General features: G+C 27.2%; 2 protein-coding genes and 1 long non-coding RNA gene across 3 annotated transcripts in view; 1 reads left to right on the forward strand and 2 right to left on the reverse strand.

Moving 5' to 3' along the window:
• Positions 1-21,832, reverse strand: part of LOC114128307 (uncharacterized) — a 104,839-nt gene that overhangs the window by 38,675 nt on the left and 44,332 nt on the right. The window contains exons 33-35 of the mRNA XM_050197334.1: positions 20,561-20,728; positions 8,765-8,898; positions 8,524-8,691 (exon numbers count right to left, since the gene is read on the reverse strand). Of these exons, the coding sequence (XP_050053291.1) occupies positions 8,524-8,691; positions 8,765-8,898; positions 20,561-20,728 (470 nt within the window). The remainder of the gene's footprint in view (positions 1-8,523; positions 8,692-8,764; positions 8,899-20,560; positions 20,729-21,832) is intronic.
• LOC126549029 (uncharacterized) lies at positions 1,619-8,510 on the forward strand. The gene is made up of 3 exons (XR_007603173.1): positions 1,619-1,815; positions 7,747-7,902; positions 7,975-8,510. It is a non-coding gene; the product is annotated as an uncharacterized LOC126549029 (long non-coding RNA).
• LOC126549026 (venom protease-like) overlaps positions 16,131-21,832 on the reverse strand; it is a 33,919-nt gene continuing 28,217 nt past the window's right edge. Inside the window, exons 5-8 of the mRNA XM_050197340.1 lie at positions 20,363-20,496; positions 20,130-20,297; positions 19,289-19,448; positions 16,131-16,755 (exon numbers count right to left, since the gene is read on the reverse strand). Of these exons, the coding sequence (XP_050053297.1) occupies positions 16,565-16,755; positions 19,289-19,448; positions 20,130-20,297; positions 20,363-20,496 (653 nt within the window). The 3' untranslated portion in view covers positions 16,131-16,564. The remainder of the gene's footprint in view (positions 16,756-19,288; positions 19,449-20,129; positions 20,298-20,362; positions 20,497-21,832) is intronic.

The following is a 21,832-nucleotide window of genomic DNA, read 5'->3' on the forward strand; positions in this document are numbered from 1 at the left end:
TTGGCTACTTCATGAATACCATTCATGGTAAATTTATAATTTTATTTCATTTTTTTTTTTTGGATAATTTAATTTTTTTTTTGCTGTTGAAATTTATAATTTTTTATTTCTTATTTTTATTTTTTATTGTGTATTTTAGTATATAAGGAGAAAAAATGTTAACATGTTAAACATATAACGAGTTTATACTCAGTGATATTAAATTGAATAAAATAAAACAGATATATTGTATGAATTAAGTGTACATTTTTATTAACTAAGATTTATCTGAGTTTAGATAACTTTAATTTAAAAATGTGTGGTTTTGGGGTGATATTATTTTGATTTTTTAATACACACTGCACATCGGTGCAAACCACAATAATCTATAAGACGTATGATGTTATATGAAAAAAGATCGACTTATTTAGTTGTTCTATTTCCTTTTGCACGGGCACCTATCAATCCATAAGAATAGTTGAATGTATTAATATTTACAATAAGAAGAATCATATCCAGTATTCACTCTATTTATTTTCTAGTGTGCGTCTTAGAGTTTGCTCACATAAAATTATACACATTGTTGTTTAGAATGGTCCAGACGACAAACCACACACTGATTACATCGCAAGTTTCAAATTAATTATGAATAAAATATTTAGATTAGTGATAGAAGAATTAAGGGTAATAGGTGTTTTTTATACTTTTTAACTTAATTAAAGAAATTTAAATCAGAACAAAAATTAATAGTATAAGACAGAATAAATATTTTAAAATTTGAGTCACTTAGATATGCAGCTTGTTTTTTGTTAGTACTACATTTATAAGTTTATCTGATGTAATGTCTTAAATAATAAACCATAATGCAATAAAATGTATTAATGTATTAATATCAATATTATTATATCTGTATCATTTATTTTTAACTTTAAACATATTTTTAACTAACGACAATTTTAAACATTATTTGTTATATTTTAGATTCCAGTTCTTCAAAAACGAAAAAAAACTCAAAAAAAGCCAAAATATTTTTATTTATATGGACAACACTAATAGAATTATTTGGTGAAAATATATATTATTTTCTGTTATTCGTTTTTAGTTATAAACATATAAAAAAATGATATTTTTTTCAAACTGTTGGAAAATTCTTACTTTTAACCTGTATAATGCAGCAAGGATTTTATTCTATTCACTATGGTCTATGACACCGAAAACTACCCCCGACGTTTAAAATTGAAGTAATATTTTGACACAGACAGCATTTTTGTATACAGACACAAAAAAAACACACACACACATAATTGTAAAATCAATACATTCATCACTTAGGTCAGAATCATTAAATCAAAAGCTATTCAATATATATATATTATATATATTACGTTTCTATTAATTATATAAACTTGGTATCTCAGTTAGAATAAAGTAAAATGAATGGCTAAAAACGTCTGTTTGCGCTAATTGATAAGACAAAAATGTTAAGAAATGTTAATGTTTATGTTAAATGTTTTTTACCACGGATAAGACAAAATATATATATTTATAATAACATAAATTTAATGTTCTGGCCTAACAGTTAAAATTGTGTTTGGCAATATTAATTGGCTGAATGAGCGTTTGTAGGGTTATTATTTTTATTATAATATCGTGCGTGCATAGCAACAGCCACCTACTGATTTGTGTATTCTACACTTTTGTATCAGTATTGTTACTAATGTTTAGATTTAAATGATCAGAAATTCTCAATATTGTAGTTCAAATTTTATTTAATATCCATTGAATAGATATTGAAACTCTGCAAGTCGATACCAGAATCAAATGCATGATACACAGGTAAAATGATTTTATTGAAAAAACCTACAAAAATATTAATTGGTTTACATAATATTGTTTAGGTAAACAATTAAATGTCGACAAACGTTTTATAACTATTAGTTTTTAATATTTAAATCTAATTTAAAGATTAATACTATAATATAAATTTGATTTACAAAAATTCTTCTATTTTCATCATTTTTATGTGAAACTGAAATTAAAAAAAAAAAAAATTAAATGTATTATACGCAATAGCTCATGTAAATTAACCAATACCTTTTACCTATTATACTGCTTAATTTCTTTTTTTACATTGTATTGCATTATATATTTTAGAATTAATTAATATAATACAATATACTTAAGATTACAATAAGCTGAATAAGCATACATACATGTATTAAATATTTATGCTACTACCAAAAAATAAAAAAATACCTATAACAATACCAACGGTGCCAACACTCAACATAATTACCTATATTGTATTTTCGACTCCAATAGATACAAACAGGTGTATCACTACTACTAAAAGAAACTTTTTTTGATAACAAAATAACAGTTATATTATTATTCATATGTATGGAAACCATTAGGTTCATAATAAGTCATTGAGGAATATAATTTTCACCTATAAAATTGTTTGAATTTATATTTCACGATTATTATAAGTTTCTATTTTAAAATGTATAACTTTCATTCATTGTTTGAGTAAAATCATTGTCAACTAGGTATTGTGAAATGATATCATATTTTTCAACTGTGACTTTAGAATGAACCATTGTATATTGATATTTCATTAGATAATAATTCTCTGTACCAAAAAAAATGAGCCCTTAAGATATAATTTAATTAATTAAATAAATATTTTACTAGAAATGATAGGATTTGGAGCAATTATTGATCCACCATAAATAAATTCATAATTTGTTTTCTCTTTATATATAATGATTCGATAATGCTGTAAGTATACTCGTAAATAAGTGCTTCCTTATCATTGGTTATTAATACATGGCTATTGACATTCACCTGTTATTTACCAAAATCTAAACCAATATATAAATGACATAATTATAATTTAATTATAATAGTTAGTTATGATTATTATGTAATATTATAATTAGGGCTGGAATTTTAATGCCCTAAGAAATCTTAAAAATTGCCAAACAAAAATTCAAAAATGACTTTAAAAACCCCAAAAATGCACTATCAAAATGTATTTAAATTATATTTATTAATTATTATGGCTTAAAAATTGGAAAATTTTCGATCGTGTATATACCATGCATTCGTGTGAATTATGTGTAGTGGCATTATTTAATTTATAAATAACGGCTAGAGAGTTACAGGATTAACCTACCAATAAAAACATTATATTTTCTCTTAAGGCACCTTCCTTTAGATTTTGTCTTAATAAAATTGGGGGAAATGTGAATTGCAGGTAGTAAAAATAGTATACTAAATTGCGCCCGGTATTTTTCAGGTATACATTAGAATATTATTATGTGATAAATTGCGACCACACTATAATTTTTTTTTTAATTTGTTATTTATTGCAGAATTATTTTTTATTATCTTGAACTCATCTTGTGGATTGAAATTAAATATTTTGTATTAAATATACATAAATGTATACCTAAACATAATAAATTAAATTTTCACAATGATCGACAATTGTATAATATACGTTTTACAAATTGTCTTCACAATCTCAATAAAATACATAAATCTGGAAAAAGAAATGTACTCATCTGACTCAATTTTACAATTCAAATGTTTAATTAACGAATTACAGTGTTATAATAATACATATAAAAAATCATCTTGCCACGTAATCGATGCATGCTTTAATAAATTTAAAAAAATTATCCAATTTGTGTGCTGTGCAGTATGCTACAAAATAATTATTTAAATTGTACATTACCATAATACAAATTAAGAAACATATTACAGTAAAATGCAAAACATTTGAATTAAATTTATAAAATGCTTGGATATTAACTATGAATTGTATGCCATACTAATAAAATGTAATTACAAAAAAAAAAAAACAATTTAATGATTAGTTAAAAATATTTAGACAAAAGTAACAAAAAATGATATCAATATTGATTTCAGTTATAATAAGAAAAATTATTTTTATGTGATTACCATAACCTTATTGGATCTAGGTAGTTATGTTTGTAATACAATCGACGAATCCATTGAACGTGGTACTTAATATCTGTAAAAACTGCTATTGAATTATTTGAAGATGGTTCCCTAAGACTCAAGACACCGGTTAAATAATAAGAGTTCGAGTGTAAAAAGGTTAAGCCTGAACCGCTATCTCCATCGCCCATGTCTTGTCCTAAAACTAAAAATATATCATTCATGAGACACAAATTAAACATTCAAATTTTACAGGTGTTTTGAAACACTTAACACTACAAAATTCAGTGTAATTATGCGTTATATACACAAATAAATTCTTGATTAAAACCAATCAATGAAAATTTTAAAAAAACTAGCTTATCCCGTGCACTTCGTTGCCCGTTAAAAATGTCAATTCTATTATATGATTCGAACTTTGATTAATTTGCTATTTAATATTCGGTTTAACGGCGTTCAAAACTTAGAAATTTTCATTGACTATTTTAAATATCAAAAATATTGTGCAAGCATTACTTTAAAATGCACATTTTGTAAAATGCTTCATTATTGCACACTAAATTTGTGGTACAAATATACCGTGTAAATTGCAAGCCTCGCGCTCGATCTATCATTATTCATTGTCCAGGCTCTACGTTTATCAGTCAGTAAGTTAGTCAGGTTATATTAAATTCATTCTGTTTGGCGTTGCCCGTGATACTCTTATGATTGTGCAGTATATTAAAGCAGGTAAGCATACACTTGTGGTGGATTGAGGACTCCACGAGATGTGTAGGTACGTAAGTTTATAATTTCTAACCCTTAAGTTTCAAAGTAAATTAGTTATTTAGTTTTCTACTACGGTGAATAAGATATAATAATGTGACATCTCGTAGTTTTTTATATAGTTGGTACTTATTTTATTTTATTTTAATTATTTATTTTTATATAGTTGATATAACAACCTGACTTATTTTGTTTATTGTTTTTATTTTTATTTTTATTTATTTATTATTTTTTTTTTTTTACGGTAAACTTTAAACTTCTTAGAATTATTTATATAATTGACATTTTGTACTTTTCTTTTTTGATGGTTCATCTGCACACTGAGTATTTGCGTTAGAAAAAGAAATCATGAAAATCGGACAAGTAGAACTTCAGATATAACTGTAAAAAAAAATTGCCTCACGTTTTAATAATATACAAAGATAACTGCTTGCTAATGCATTTCAACCATGATTATTAATTATTATTGGATACTTTTTTTTAATCCATCACTTTATATCGGGGGTGGCCACCGAGAAGAGACTAGCGAGTCACCCAATATATTAATAAATATGGAAGAAGGTCATCTTATTGTATAATTATTATGTATATATTATATTTATATAATACTAGCTGACCCGACACGGCGTTGCCCGTGTGTTACTTTCTTTTTTTGCATTTTCGTATACCGTGTGAGTTTTTAATTTAATCGTATTGATAGTGTTAATATTGTTACAGCAACTATTTATAAACAAAAATTCCATCGTAAATTTTAGCTGTCCCACCCGGCGTTGCCCGCGCAAAAGTCACCTCAGGTGAAAACCGAGATTTTTTTTTATATTATATTAATAATAATAATAGCTGACCCGGCAGACTTCGTATTGCTTACTTCATGTTTTGCACTTCGTTGCCCTTTAAAAATGCCAATTCCTTATGACCCAGACTTTGTTCAATACGTTATTTAATATTCGATGGATGATGTTCTAGATTTATCTTAAGTTTTCTGTTGCCCGGAATAAAAATTCTGATTCGCAGCAGTATATTATCAGGTAGGCAATCTACCTGCGGTAGATCGCGGACCTAGTGGTATTTGTACGTAAGTGTATGATTTAACTCTAATAAGGTATCAAAGTTATACTAAGTTTGACATAATGCGGTAGATTAATATAATCAATTAATACATAATCCTAACCTAGGTTTTGATTCTCAAAAATCTTGAATAACCCGGCTTTGCCCTTGTACATTTTTTTGTCTTACCTACTATAACTTTTATTTTATCAGTTTTTATATTTATTACAGTCTGCTTTTAGATGTTATGTTGATCCTTGGTTGCCCATGTATTGTAATATTGTAATTTGTCGGCAAAAAATACTTAACATTATGGTGTTATAAAAACCAAAAAAAAAACATATTTATATTGAAATATTTTATTCATCTCAATAACTCTTTATAAACAGTATTTTTGGTACTGCCTTATGGGGCTAAAATAACCAAACTACTGGCAGAGCTTACTCTAGAACATGTGATATAGAACTGTCCATGTGAAAAACATTCTTCTCTCAAGTCAATCCCTGTCATGCTCAATGATTGTCCTTGAGACTTATTAATAGTTATAACAAAGCAAACTTTGAGAGGGAATTGTATTCCTTTTAATTCAAAGGGATAATCAGTTGGAATTTTTTAATTCTCGGGATTAAAACTATATCTCCTCTAGCGCTTCCAGTGATAACTATAGAGTTTATTACATTAGAGCTTTAACTTGCAATCTTGGTTACTTTCTGATCCAAATTTTTCATACAGTTCATCATTGAGGTACACCTCAATAAATACCAACAATAATTGTCCTGCTGCCACCAGCTCACATTCGACAACCATATTAATTAGTTTTTATTAATTTTTAAGAATTTAAACAATTTTAGATAAGAATTAAAAATAACCGTACATAAACTGGGGTGCGCATATGAAGACGCATTAATAATTAATATTCGAAAATAATAAGTAAAACGCCTTGTCCTCGTGTATGCGTAAATGCGTAGAGTATTTTACGACTTCATGTTATCATGTTTTTATACAAATAATTAGCTGTAATAATAAAGTGATAAATGTGTTAACACATAAATCAAGTTGTTATAGCAACAATTTATAAACAAAAATTAAAAACAAAATTTCCATCGTAAATCTCAAAATCCCCGTTTGAGCAACCCTTTAAAATGTGGACTTCGAAAAATCTTTTCTTAGTGCGCTCTTACATTGCTCAAGGAACCTCTGTACAAAATTTCAAGTCTCTAGACCCAGCGGTTTGGTCTGGGCGTTGATGAGTGAATAGGGGCCGTCTCCTATATGTATATATATATATATATATATATATATATTATTATTATGTATATATATATTTATATTTTTATCTGCTAGAGGGCGCCACCGATGTAACTCAGTTTTTGTCTCTAAATCTATAACTCACAGGAGTTAGGTCCATAATTTATGCTATAAACCCGCTCCCCGACATTCTCTTTAATTAAAAAAAAATTGCACGACGATTGAATAAGTAGTTTCGGAGATTAGCCCGGACAAAAAAAAGCGACTTAATTTTATAAAGTAGTATAGATGATTATTGTAAAAAAGGTAAGATATAGAATTCAATAAAATGTGAAGAATACAATAACAATAATTTGTTCAGCATTAGTTTTTAATGATTAAAATTGAATTTTAAATATGAACCAGGTTGACATCAATGTTCTGAGATTTTTAACTTATGATTAGGATAAAGCATCATTGATAGGTACTTTTTATAAATAATTTAGTAATAATTAAATTTGCAAAATAATTTTATGTTTATTTTTTAGAGTTGTCTTCATGAAATACTTATAACTATTTACTCGTTTGTTTTTTGTGGTATAAATAACACATACAATTACAGATTATACCGTTCTTGTATAGAATACCACATAACTTTCATACAAAATCTACTTCAAATTAAAAGAATAATAAATTATATTGTTTAAATAATTTAAGTAATGAAGTATTTATAATACAATATTTTATTACCGGTTGCAGAACCAGCACAAAACTCATCAGGAGTCACAAACATTTGAAATTCATTTGTATACATATCTTGACAAGAGTTTTGGTCGATGTATGGTAAATAAGTTTCCAATAGAACGGGACTTAATATACCCTTTTCCGTATTTCCCCAACCAACAATCTGTAAAAGTATAAAACAGATTTATAATATATAGTTATAATACGGGTATAAATGGTATAATGTTAATCTATTATTTTCAGATTTTGGTACTGAGTTGAATCAATAAAATTAAGTGTGAGCTAAAAAGATATTTTAATTTTAAAGCTTGATCTTGAGGATTTCGTCGTATAAAATATCAACATTTACAAATCATTTATCACAACGTTTCACGTTTTATTTTATTTATTTTTACTTTTATTCAAATCTGAAATGTTCAATATTGGTATAAGTATAAACTAACTAAAATAAAATCAAGATTTTAAAAATTAATAAATTTTTGTTAAGATTCCTTTAACAGCAATCACGTCGGCTGAAATTTGACCTACAGAACTTAACAATCGAGGTTTTATGTGTGTGAAGTTAGCACCATATAACTTTGTTTATATTACAAAGAAAAAACAAATCATAAAGCCCAATTAATCAATAATCAATCATCAGTTTTTAAAAATTGTAAATTTTTAAGAGTTTAGTTATAATTAAATAAAAATGAAGCTAAACTAAACTAATGAAGTCGGCAACTTTACATATACCTCACAACTTAGGAATACAAATCTCATGTTTTAAATATTACTATAGAACTCATCATTTACCTTTCCTTCAACTCCATTTAGTACATTGTGTATACCTTTCCAGTCAATACAAATAGGTGCAACAACATTACTAAAAGAAACCATATTCGATAAAACGATAACAGCTATATCATAAGCATAGAAACCGTTATGTCCATTATAATCTTCATTTAAGTAAATTATTTCCACCTATACAATAAAATAGTTAAAATTATTTTTTTTATGACTTTTTTAAGTTTCTAATTTTAAATTATAAACTTACATTTATTGTTTGAGTAAAATCATTGTCAACTACTGTGAGATTTCTATCATATTTTCCAACGGTCACTTTATAGTAATCATCGTTTATTGATATTTTCTTAGATAATATCGTTTTGTACCAAAAACAATGAGCCGCTGAAAATGTAATTGAATAAATATTTATTCGTTTTTAAAAAAATTGAATATTTCTAACCAGAAACTACTAAATTTGGAGCAATTAATGATCCTCCACATATCAAGTCATAATTCATGTTCTTTTTATTAAATCGATATATTCCAACATTCCACGGCGCTGTTCCAACAAATGTTTTCTTACCATTGGCCATCAATATTTGGCTATTAGTATATACTCTACCACAATCTAAAATAATATTGGAATATTTTATACATGATAATAATTTATAAGTTAGTTAAATGTCTTTATAATAAAACAGATGTTGAAGGTTTAAAAATGTAGATCATATGACTTATCTAATCAAAAGTACCTAACCTGACAATTATTTGTTCTCTTCGATTTTAAAATTTATTAAATAAACAATGGAATTTAGATACAGTTATTGCTTAGTAAAATATGTATACATTATAATACGTATGATTTGTAATAAATATATAATTACATGGATTGCATTTATATAGTTTATTATCCCATATTCCATTAGACTGACAATGTAATTCAAACGGAGTATCTTCTATTCCAATTGGTGCAATATATGTTGGTTTACATGATGGGATGGCTATTGTATCCGGTATCGATTGATTTGTACAATTTGCAAACTTACCATTGAAAGTACATTTAATATCTAAACTGTCTGATAACAGAGGAGGGCACATTTCTATGAACATAACAAATAATAATCGAATGTTACTAAACATCAAACTAAACATATCTTAATAAGTTATTAATAAAGCATAGAAATTATAATATACAACCTACTAAAACACAATTTATCGGATGTTGATGTCCATTTTCCATTTCACTGACAAACCCTAAAACTATTGGGGTAAGCCTTATGATATCCAACATCACAATTCTCAATAACGATACGATTTTGATTAATTAATGTCCCGTAAGCTAAAACTTTATTTGAACCTTTGTATGAATATACAACTCCTTCAATTTTTGGTAAATACAAAGTTGTATATCCTATAAAAACCTTAATTTTATTATTACAAAATTAAATCAAATAATTTAACTTTTTCAAGATTTTTGTTAGTTTTGAATCAGAAAAAGCCTTCAACAAAATTATAGAAACATAATAATTAATTTAATTAAAAGGTATACGTATAACTGTATAAGTATACTATACAAAAATAAAGAGATATACAAACCGGGTTCAAATATTTAGTATATTTAGTAATCAGTTGACGAATCCAATCAATACAACACTGAATATCTATAAAAAAATAATATAATATCTATATAGTTAGACCACCACATTTTATCCAGCCAATTCCTGAAATACAACCTGTGGTTGAAAATCAAATTGATGCCAGGGAATTTGTTTTACAAAGATGGCCTATTGTCAATGAACAAATTAATAGTAAAATTTAATATACTCACTATGATACAAGTGATACAACTATACCATCTATACCAAAACGTCCTAATATTGTTTTATTTTTAGTATTGCATCTTATTCATGGAATGGACGATGAAGATGAAGAAGATATACCTCGAGCACAACCAACAACACCACAAATCGTTCATATCAGTCTTGAAGACTTAGCCTGTAAATAAACATTACATTAAAAAATATATAACTATTAAACCATGCATGCAATGCTTGAATTGGAAAAAAATTAAAAGTTAAAAAAACGTGTATATCTCAATATTTAAATATATAATTGATACCCAATAGGGTATAATTATTATTAAAAGTATGCTTGCATGTATATATGTTTTTTAAAAAGCAGAAAAACTCAGTGCAGTTCAAATCAAGCACTGCATGCATATATAATATATTAATTAATATATATATATAATTTGATTATTTAACATACTTTGAATTTTTAGTTGAACCAATTGTGCCTGATAAATGCTATATATGCCAATACTCAATTCCTACTGTCATTGCATCACCTTGCAAACATCAAGGGTTATGTGCTCCTTGGTATGAGACTTATACAAGGATGCCACGGTAAAGGAATATACCATATTATAGATGCCCTTTATGTCGAGGAGAAATTACAACATATCATATAATTGTGTAGCACAAATTTAAATACTGTAATATAATAATATTATATTACATTATTACATTAGGTAAATCATATTATGATTTACCTATATGATACAAATAAATATATATCATTTTTTCATGCAATTTCCTTTATTATTTCACATTTTCAATATACGTACGACTTAAATACCTACAATGTATAACAAATGATAAAATTTTATAAAAATGATTCAAAGTAGGTACTAGTCACTAGACAATATTATAAGAATCTAAAAACAAGAATTCCGGCATTCCGCATACAAGTATACAACACGACTGCTGCAAGAAAACTAAACTAAAACTATAAATAATAATAGTACCTATTTAAATATCTTATATTTATATTTTATAATCAATGGTATAATGATTAATATTATGACTTGTTACGTACCTACTTAGTTATTTATGTATTAACGGGTAAACCCCTTTTAGAAAATGAATAATCCTAATTTTACATTGTAAATAGGTACATAAATAAAAATGTAATAATATTATAATATTAATACTAAAAAAAGCGGGCAAGTGGGTACCGTTCTGCTGTACATTAGGGGGTGGGGTTGACCTCGGACTAGGGTAGGTTAAATTTGAATGCAATGATAGGTATCATTGTATACGAAAAACGATTCTGAACGAAGATGATTTGTCAGCCTAGGATATAATTTCCAGTGGTTGGTGAAAAAGGTGGTTTATGTTTATGGCCTGAATACACCAAAATTTAAGTTCTTTTATAATTATTGTAAGCTAAACTTATGAAAAATCTTGTATTAAATTTTCTATTCTTAGCTACCTATACAAACATTTTTATGAATTATACCTACAAAATAATTGGCAAATATTCATAATTTTGACGAATTTTCGTCAAAATTTGAACTTCAAATGCTAATAAAAAAAAATTGTGCCTATGTATTCTTATAATTTTTTAATCACTATAAGAATAACATATAAGGAACTTTGTATAAAATTTTCAAGTATTTTGATAGGGCCAAAAAAATTTTATCGACCCTTCAAAAAAATTGAAAATTTCAGTTGTCTATAAATAGCTCAAAAAAACTCAAAATATTTTTAATATTAAATCAAGTAAATAAAATTCCAATCTAAATAACTGGTAAAATTTTCAAGTATCTACGATTTATACTTTTTGAATTATAACAAATATCAAAAATCGTTTGAGGCTAAACCGTTATTTAATGCGGTTTTGTAAAAAATTTAAATTTCAAACACTCATAAAAATTTTTTGTCTGACTCCGGTAGAGTTTTTTTTACAGATACTTGAAGAAAAATGTATGGAAAACCTTGTACTAAATTTTCAAAACTTAGTTATAAAAGAAAAAAATTTTATGATTTTTCAACTTCAAAATTACTTGCAAATTTTCGCGTTTTCGACAGATTTCGTAAAAATTTGAACTATAAACGCTTATAAAAAAAAATTGTGACTAACGATTTTTAATTTTTTTTAGCTACAATAAAAACAATTCATAAGGAACCTTGTATTAAATTTTCAAAACTTTTTGGTCGTCCAAAAATTTTTTATCGACACTTTAAAAAAAATTTCTCAAAAAAATCGAAAATGTCAGTGGTCTATAAATAACTCAAAAAAAGTCAAAATTTTTTGAAAATTTAACTATATACAGATACCACTGACATTAACATTTGGTGAAAATTTCAAGTATTTTCAGTGATTAGTTTTTGAATTACAACCATAAAAAAAATCGATTTGGTCAAAAACTGGTTTTGCGTAAAAAATTGCAGTTTTTCCGTCATTTTTTTTTTTGTTTTTCTCGATTTTTTTGAAAACTGTTGGAAAATGTTAACTTTTTACCTCTATAATGCACCAAGGATATTCACTTTTACATCGGAAACCACCCCCATAGTTTGAAATTGGAGCATTATTTCGACTAGTTATGCTGTACATAGACACAAAAAAAAAAAAAAAAAACACACATCATTGTAAAATCAATACATTCATTACTTCGTACAGAATCTAAAAGTACCCATTAACAAAACTTATTTAATTTAAATTTATTATTCATATGTTATATATCGATGTAGGTAGTTATATTTCAAAAATTACAGAAAAATATTACATTATATTACATATCACAAATTTAAAAATAGTAAGTACATAATAACATTCAATTCTCTATATAGCGCGGATCTAACCTTTCATTAATAAAAATCCAATCTGAAATCGAAAACGCAATGAAAAATAAACAATCCCTCGGAATGGTGAGTCTCGACATAGAAAAAGCCTACGATACTGCCTGGAGACCTCATATCATATCAAAACTCCAAAAGATTCTTTGCCAAGGTAACATGATTAAGTTTATCACAAACTTCCTCTCCAACAGAACCTTTCAAGTTAAAGTCAACAATGTGCTGTCTGAGATGTTTGATCAACAAAACGGAGTCCCTCAGGGGTCAACTTTGTCGGTTACGCTTTTTCTCATCTCTATTAACGACATTACAGAATCAATAACTAATCCCGTCAAGTATACACTGTATGCTGACGACTTTAATATTTTTTGTCGTAGTAATGAACTTTTTACCTTGCAGTCACTATTGCAAAAATCATTAAATGACCTTCACAAATGGTCCCAAAAATCTGGTTTCAAATTTTCTGCAGGCAATCCCAATGCATAACATTTACACGAAAAAAAAAGAAAAGAAATTAAATCTCACCATGAACAGTAACCAAATTCCTAACCAAAACACTGCTAAAGTCCTTGGAATAATTTTTGACTCAAAAAACTCATGGATCCCACACATTAAAAATATTAAAAAAAATTGCGCATCAAGTATTAACATAATGAAAATGCTAGCTCATACCAGTTGGGGAGCCTCCTTTTCCACGTTAACAACTATACATAAATCACTAATTTTATCCAAACTTGAATACAATTCGTTCCTGTTTATTAACGGAAACAAAAATGCGTTAAAAATATTAGACACAATCCATAACGCAGCAGCAAGACTGGCAACTGGAGCCTTTCGGTCCAGTCCTATTACAAGCCTACTTAATATATCCAATGTGATGCCCCTACACATTAAACGTCAGGAAAACGTCATGATGCTTGCCTTAAAACTTGCTAGAAACAATATGGCACCATCTGTACAATCATGACCTTCCATACAAGCAATTGTTAACGAAAATAATCTGAACCTTAAAGACATTATTATCTCCCAAACGCCCATCTTTCCTCCATGGACCTCGATTTCTAATATGATAGATACAAGTCTTACCAGTCTGCTTAAAAACACAACCAGTTCACATATTTATATTCAAGAATTCAAAAACATTTTAGATCAGTACTCCAATTTTATAAAAATTTACACCGACGCATCCAAAATTGAAAGCAACGTGGGAATCGCTATCATATATAATGACGCAGAAGATATAACTTATAAACTTTCAGAAGAATGCTCCATATACACCGCTGAAGCAATGGCTATTCTTAAAGCCCTTGAATATTCACTTGAAAAACAAAACAATAACTTCGTCATCCTAAGTGACTCCCTAAGCTCTATAATAAGTATTGCCAACACTCACAAACCTAATGACATATCAAAGAAGATTCAGCTTGCTATCTCTGCTCACCATGCCAAAGGAAATGTAGTAAAATTAATGTGGATTCCAGGACACTCATCAATAGAAGGCAACGTAAAAGCTGACATGCTCGCTAAAAAAACAGCAGTAACAACCTCCATCAGCGTTATTCCAAACATCTCTGCTCATGATGCTAAACGCACAATTAAACTCATATCAGCAAAATCCTGGCAAATCGTCTGGTCCACACAGAAAACTAAACTCAATGAGATAAAGCAATCAATCCTACATTGGCCAAATAACCACTCAAATCGTAAAATAGAAACTAGCATCAATAGACTCCGAATAGGTCACACTAAACTCACCCATGGGTACCTGATGTCTCGTGAGGAACCCCCTATATGCCCATCATGTGGTGTAAATCTATCGATCAAACACATCATGACCGAGTGTAACACCTACCGTGATGCCAGGGAACATAACCAACTTCCGGATGACATATTTGAATGCCTCGGACCTAACCTACCAGTTTCCAATATAATAGCCTTCCTTCAACAGTCTGGTTTGCTCAAACTTATCTAATAACCATATACATTAATTAATTATTTTATTCTTCTTTGTCTTTTTTTTTTCTAACACATAACATGTTGTAACACTATTATAATATATATAGCACCCAATGGCCTTGCTGCCGAGGGTTTTGTTTCTTAATAAAAAAAAAAAAAAAAAAAAAATTCTCTATATAGTTACCTTTTACATATTACATGTCACATAAAATAACACGTATTTCAAATTTAATCACATTTCATCCTTACACCTATTATGTACTTATGTCTCATTTTAGTCAAAAATAAATCAACACTCAATTTCCCCTTAATACTCCATTTACTTTATAAAATATCTAATTACTAATCAGTTATTAATACAAATTAATAAATTATACGAGTCAGGACTAATAGAAATGTTTAACTTATTACAAATTAATTTTAGAAATTTAAATTGTACATTTTCAACCTAATTAATGTAAAGAGCATAATATGATGGTGGGTGATCAGACTTATAAGTTCTGAGTTTTTTAGATGAAAACTAAAAAGTACATTAATTTCAGTTAATAATTTTCAATTTTTTAGTATTTCTGTAAATAAAATCTAACAATTTGAAAGCTTTATTTGTGAATTAATTCATGTTAGGTATAGGTTAGGTTTATGCGTACATTATTCGAACATAAGGTTATAATAGTATGAATTAGAATTATCATTTACCTATTGTAATTTCTACCTATTTATATGGCTATATGGATTGTATAGATCATAACTACTGTATATCTTACTGTATAATACAATTACTACGATATAATAACGTAAAAAGTATTTTATTATAATATAATGTGACGCATTAATGGTTAATGCATTGTAATTTAAAATTTTAACAGTAATTACATAATTAATTAATTTATAATTTATAAAATCTTTGTAGTCATTTTAGTCCCCTGTCAATTAGATCCTCTTGCGTCAATTAGTCACCGGGATCTAGCTGTCGAGGGATCTGTGTCCGTTCACCTGTATAGTGTATATGTTTATTAAATTTTGTTCACAATCTTAATGGAGTCAATAAATTTGGAAAAAAATGTATTCATCACCTTAAAATTTATAATTGTAGAACAACAAATTACAATTGTATAATGAGACATGTAAACAATGTATTTTCCACGCACGTACGTAATGAATACATTAAAAATTGAAAAAAAATTATCTAGCTCATTGTCAGATTAGTACTTACTCTATTTCTCTACAAGATAATTATTTAATTAATATGACAGTACGATAATAATAATTTCGAATCATTAAAGTGTAAAATGCAAAATGTGTAAATAAAATTTAATAGCTCTTAATATGTATGAATTGTATGTCATCATTATAAAATTTAATTTAAAAGAACAATTTTAATTGTGTATGCACAAAAAAAAAAACAATGTTTATATGAATGTTCATTTTTATTATAAAAAAGATAAATTTTATATGCCATTACCATTATGTTATTAGACAAAGTTATGTTCATTAAATAGTTTACGAATCCATTCAACATGGTACTTTATGTCTGTAAAAACTGCTACTGAATTATTTGAGGATTTTTCTCTGTGATTCAATACACCGGTTAAATAATAAAACTTGTAGTGTAAGAAGGTTATGGCTGCACCGCTATCTCCTTCGCCCATTTCTCGTCCTGAAACTAAATATATTGTATACTTAAGTTATAAATTAAGCAACTGAATATAAATAAGTAGTTAATAAAATTACCTTTTACATTAAAAAAAAAAAATTATGTACAATTACCAAGTATTAAAATTTTTTTAACACTTATATTTATCAAAATATGAAAGAGATGACTTAAAACATTATACACTTTAAAATTCAGTGATTTTATGCGTTATGCACACAATACAGTTTTGTCACACAAAATCAATCAATCAATGCGAATTGTGAAGACTATATTAATGTCTAATTATTGATTTCACTCACAATAATATGTTCTAAATTGTAAAATATCTTTATTTAATTAATCTTAAAATCATTACTGAAGGTAGATTTAATGTAAAAAGCAGAAAAAAACGTACAAAATTCTAATTGATATCTGTGTGATATTGACGATGTTATAGTATACCAAATGGGCTTCGACCAAATGTATTTCTCAATTAGTAAGTAATGGTTTATTAACGTTAGTATATTAATATCATTAAATGAAATTGAAGAATTCAATAATATTTTTAAGAGTAGGTATATAATGGTTGTTTGTGGGTATATACTTTATTTGTTTTTGTTAATTTATTATACATAGAATAAATTATATTATATATAATATATATATCTTAACTCCTTTAATTTAATAATTAATTACAATTAATTTAGAGTAAATATATAATTTATTAAGCTATAATGCTTCTGTGTACGTATTTTATTAAAAATGTATGTGAAGAATCATATAATTAAAATTAATATTATTAGTATACTTTTTAATAATCCAATTACTCGAATCAGGCTATAGAAAATCTTTATAAAGTATTTGATTATCAGCTCTAAACTGTTTAGAGACTAGAAATAACGAAAAATAATCCGATCGATTAATTATTTCTGATAAGCTAAATATTAAAGTTGAATGTATAAATTACATTTATCATACTTTAAATATTGATTGTTTTTAAATTATAAAATGTTAATAAAACATGTTACTAACGTTAACGGAATAAGTTTTAAAAATGAAAATTTTGAATGTTTTAATAATATAGGTAATGGATAAAATATTCAGATTACCTATTGAAATCATATAAATATACATATATTTTCTAAACAAAGATTAAATGAATATTATACATATTTTAAAAGATAATTTATAAATTTATATGTTAATTTTGGAAAGTATTATAATAACTTAAAGCAGTATAACCCAACTAGTAGTAGTAGAAGTAGTAGAAGTAGAAGTTATTTATTATTCTATATAATATTAGCTGAACCCGTGCACATCATAGTCTGTTAAAAATTATAAGAGGAAATAATGTCTGTTAAATTCGTTGGATTACTGTCTGTCTTTTAGTTTGTCCTTTATTCATTCTAAAACGGCTGGATCGATTATGATGAAATTTTACATGGTTGTTTCCGTGGCGACAAACAAAGGACAGACAGACAGGATTTTATCATTGAAACTAATAGCAACCATCTATAAATGACAATTTTCATCGTAAATCTCAACTTGTCTGTTTGAGCACCTCCCAGGGTTAGGATTTTGTCTATCACTTTTTCTGCTCATAATTCTAATATATATCTATATTAAATTTCGTCGCAATCGGTCCAGCTGTTTAGACATGCATAAAGCACAAAAGAACAGACAAACAAATCCAACGAATTTAACGCACGTTTTGAGACATATAAGAGCTAGGATTTTTAACGGACTTTGAAGTGCACGGGTTCAGCTATTTTATTATATAAGTATAATATCTTAAATTAATTGTAAAATATAATAATTATATTATAATTTAGATTAAATATAGGTATTTTAAATTAAGCTTCATATTTAAAGTATATACAGGATCTTTCATAAAGAACATAGTTTTTAAAATGCTGAGTAAGTTTTTGTTGTTAGGTTGGTGGCACTATTTTTATAATTTCTATCATTTATGATTGTTGAAGTTTTTATTGATTGTGTTTAATAATAGAAATTTTGTTTATTTGTCGTCATGAAGCAGCATACAATTTAATTCGTTAATTGGGTTTTAACGAATCAATGTCCTGTTAATTTTGTGAAAAAAATCATCATTTGTGATGAGGCGCATTTCTTATTTAGTAGATATGTCAATAAACAAAATTATCAAATTTGAGGAAATGAGAACCAAGGGTTAACATGGAAAAAAATGCATTCTCAGCGAGTAACAGTTTGGAGTAGTTTTAGGGCAGGTGGAGTGATAATAAAGTCACTGCGTGTCGGGTGGGTAGAGGAGCCATAGGTTGTCATATGCACGATATTGTATTTTACACTTAAACCTCAAGTGATAATGAAATAATATGTACTATTAACACTGTATTTCTTATAAAATAAAATTCATTTATAGCAAAATTAAAAACTTCGTTCTTTATGAAACACCCTGACTGTATATTATACCATAACGGCTTAAACATAAAGTATTTAATATCACCTAATCTATAAGGTGTCTTTGAAGTTGACAAAATAGAATACATTTATATTATCTATTCATAATTAAATATTTTATTACCCAAAGGAAAACCAGCACAAAACTTATCAGTAGTCACAAACAAATCAAAGTTTCCATTTTTATATATATCTCGACAAGATTTGCGATCGATGTATGGTAAATAAGTTTCTAATAAAACGGGACTTGATGTACCCTTTTCCGTTCTTCCCCAGCCAACAATCTGTAAATATTTTAAATAGATTTATAATATTGTACAATTATTAGAGAATTATAATATTTATCTCTATTGTTAAGATGTTGTTACTGAGGTGCATTAATTAAATTAATTGCGAATATTTAAAGTTTTTAGTTTTTAAAATAAACAAAAAAAAATTTAATACTTTTAAAATTTGATTATACGATTATTTCTTAGTTTTGTCATACAAAACATCAAAATATTTTATAAATATTACAGTAAAGTATACATCACAGTATTAATTTACAATGCAAATTAACAATAGTTAATGACGGAAAGAATATAGATTAGGTAACTATTATTAAATCAAAAGTTGAATTAATGATTTTAAGAAGGCACCTAAGCCATAACTCAAGTACTCACATTGGAAAATAGGTATGTATTTACAAACATGAAAACACGAGGCATTATGCGTATAAAGTTAGCCAAATCTACCTATATTAATATTGAAACCAAAAAAAATAAAAATAATTGTAAAGCATAATTTCTCAATAATCAATTATTAATTTTTCAAAAATTTTGAATTTCTAGGGGATTAGTTGTAAGAAAAACAACCGAAGAAGACAACTTTACATATATCCCACCACTTTTTTAGAAGCCCATATATTATAATTATTATATATTATTAAAATAATTTTTTACAATAATATAGAATACAAAGTTTACTTTTCCATCAACTCCATTCAACACATTGTATGTACTATTCCAATCGACACAAATAGGTGCAACAACACTACTAAAAACAATTCTGTGTGATAACACAATAACAGCTATATCATTAGCGTGGAGACCTCTAGCCCCATTATAAGCTTCATGTAAGTAAATAGTTGCAACCTATAAAATCATTTTAATACTTCATAACAACTATAAGTTCTTATTGTATTAAATTAATAACTTACATCCATTATTTGAGTAAAGTCATTGTCAACTATTGTGAAATTTATATCATATTTACCAATGGCAACTTTATATGAATCATTGTTTATTGATATATTGTTAGATAATAATTCTCTATGCCAAAAACAATGAGCCGCTAAAAATGTTATATATATACCTATTATAATAATACCTTTTCAAATATATTGTCATATAATTACCTGAAATTACTAAATTTGGAGCAATTATTGATCCTCCACATATTAAGTCGTAATTAATATAATCTTTATTTAATCGATATATTCCAACATTCCAAGGTGCTGTTTCTACAAGTGCTTTCTTACCATTAGCCATCAATAAATGGCTATTACTCAATATTCTACCACAATCTAAAAAAATGTTTGAATATTTTACAAATGATAATAATTTATAAGTGGGGCCAAGATTTATATGGATTAGAATGTTTTTTCTAAACAATCAAAAATAGATAAGTAAGCTACAAATGTTCGGTCGTGACAGTTGATAATGCAACATCGCGCTGTCGTTGTTACATTTATTATTCAACAATTACTTAATGTGATCATTACCGTTTTTCTTTAATTAAAAACCAATTTACTCAAAAAAGTTCCAGAATTTCAAGAATTTCATCTACTCAAAATTCCGAAAAAAAAGAATCGCCATAATATCAACATTGGTAAATTATTTAATTAATTACAAAATAAAATCTTAAATAAACCAGTAGGTAGTACGACCGCGTAGCGGCGTTCGTTCCTGGCCGTTCCGCTTATCGATGTTATCTCGCGATAACCGCTCTCACCGCACATGCATGCCTAACAACTCTAAAACCGTCCTGCTACTAATGATACCGAAAAGCCGTATACAGAGCGTACCAAATCAATCTCCTGCTTCACCATAAAAATTCAATCGGAATGATGGAAATACTACTCCCACATCGTCCAAACGATTTCTTTCTCCATTCTCTTCACCAAATGTACCTCCTCAACACAAAAAAAACAACACTATGTTTCAAATAATCGCTTCTCACTGTTCTCAAATGTCATAGATCAAAACGATGGCTCCGACTTTCATCAATCTGATATGGAACTTGAGTCTATCCCAACCGAATCTACATCAAACATTGTCAAACCACCTCCTCCAATATTCATTCGCAGAATCAATAACTTTAACTCCTTTTGTACCAGCATCAAAGAGGTAACAAATGGAGAAAATTTCACCTGTAAAAGTTCCATAAATGGTGTCAAACTTTCTACTCAATTCTCAGATTCGTACCACTCCGTCATTAAATTTTTACAGCACAACAAAGCAAATTTCCATACCTATCAGTTAAAAGAAGATAGAGCTTATCGTGTAGTACTCAGAAATCTACATCACACCACCCCTATAGAGGAAATAAAAAAAGAGCTTATCTCTCATGGACATACTCCCAGAAACATTATTAATGTTCTACAACCTAACTCAAAACTGCTTCTACC

The sequence above is a fragment of the Aphis gossypii genome, chromosome 1 (genome assembly GCF_020184175.1).
Source record: "Aphis gossypii isolate Hap1 chromosome 1, ASM2018417v2, whole genome shotgun sequence".
Lineage (NCBI taxonomy): Eukaryota > Metazoa > Arthropoda > Insecta > Hemiptera > Aphididae > Aphis > Aphis gossypii.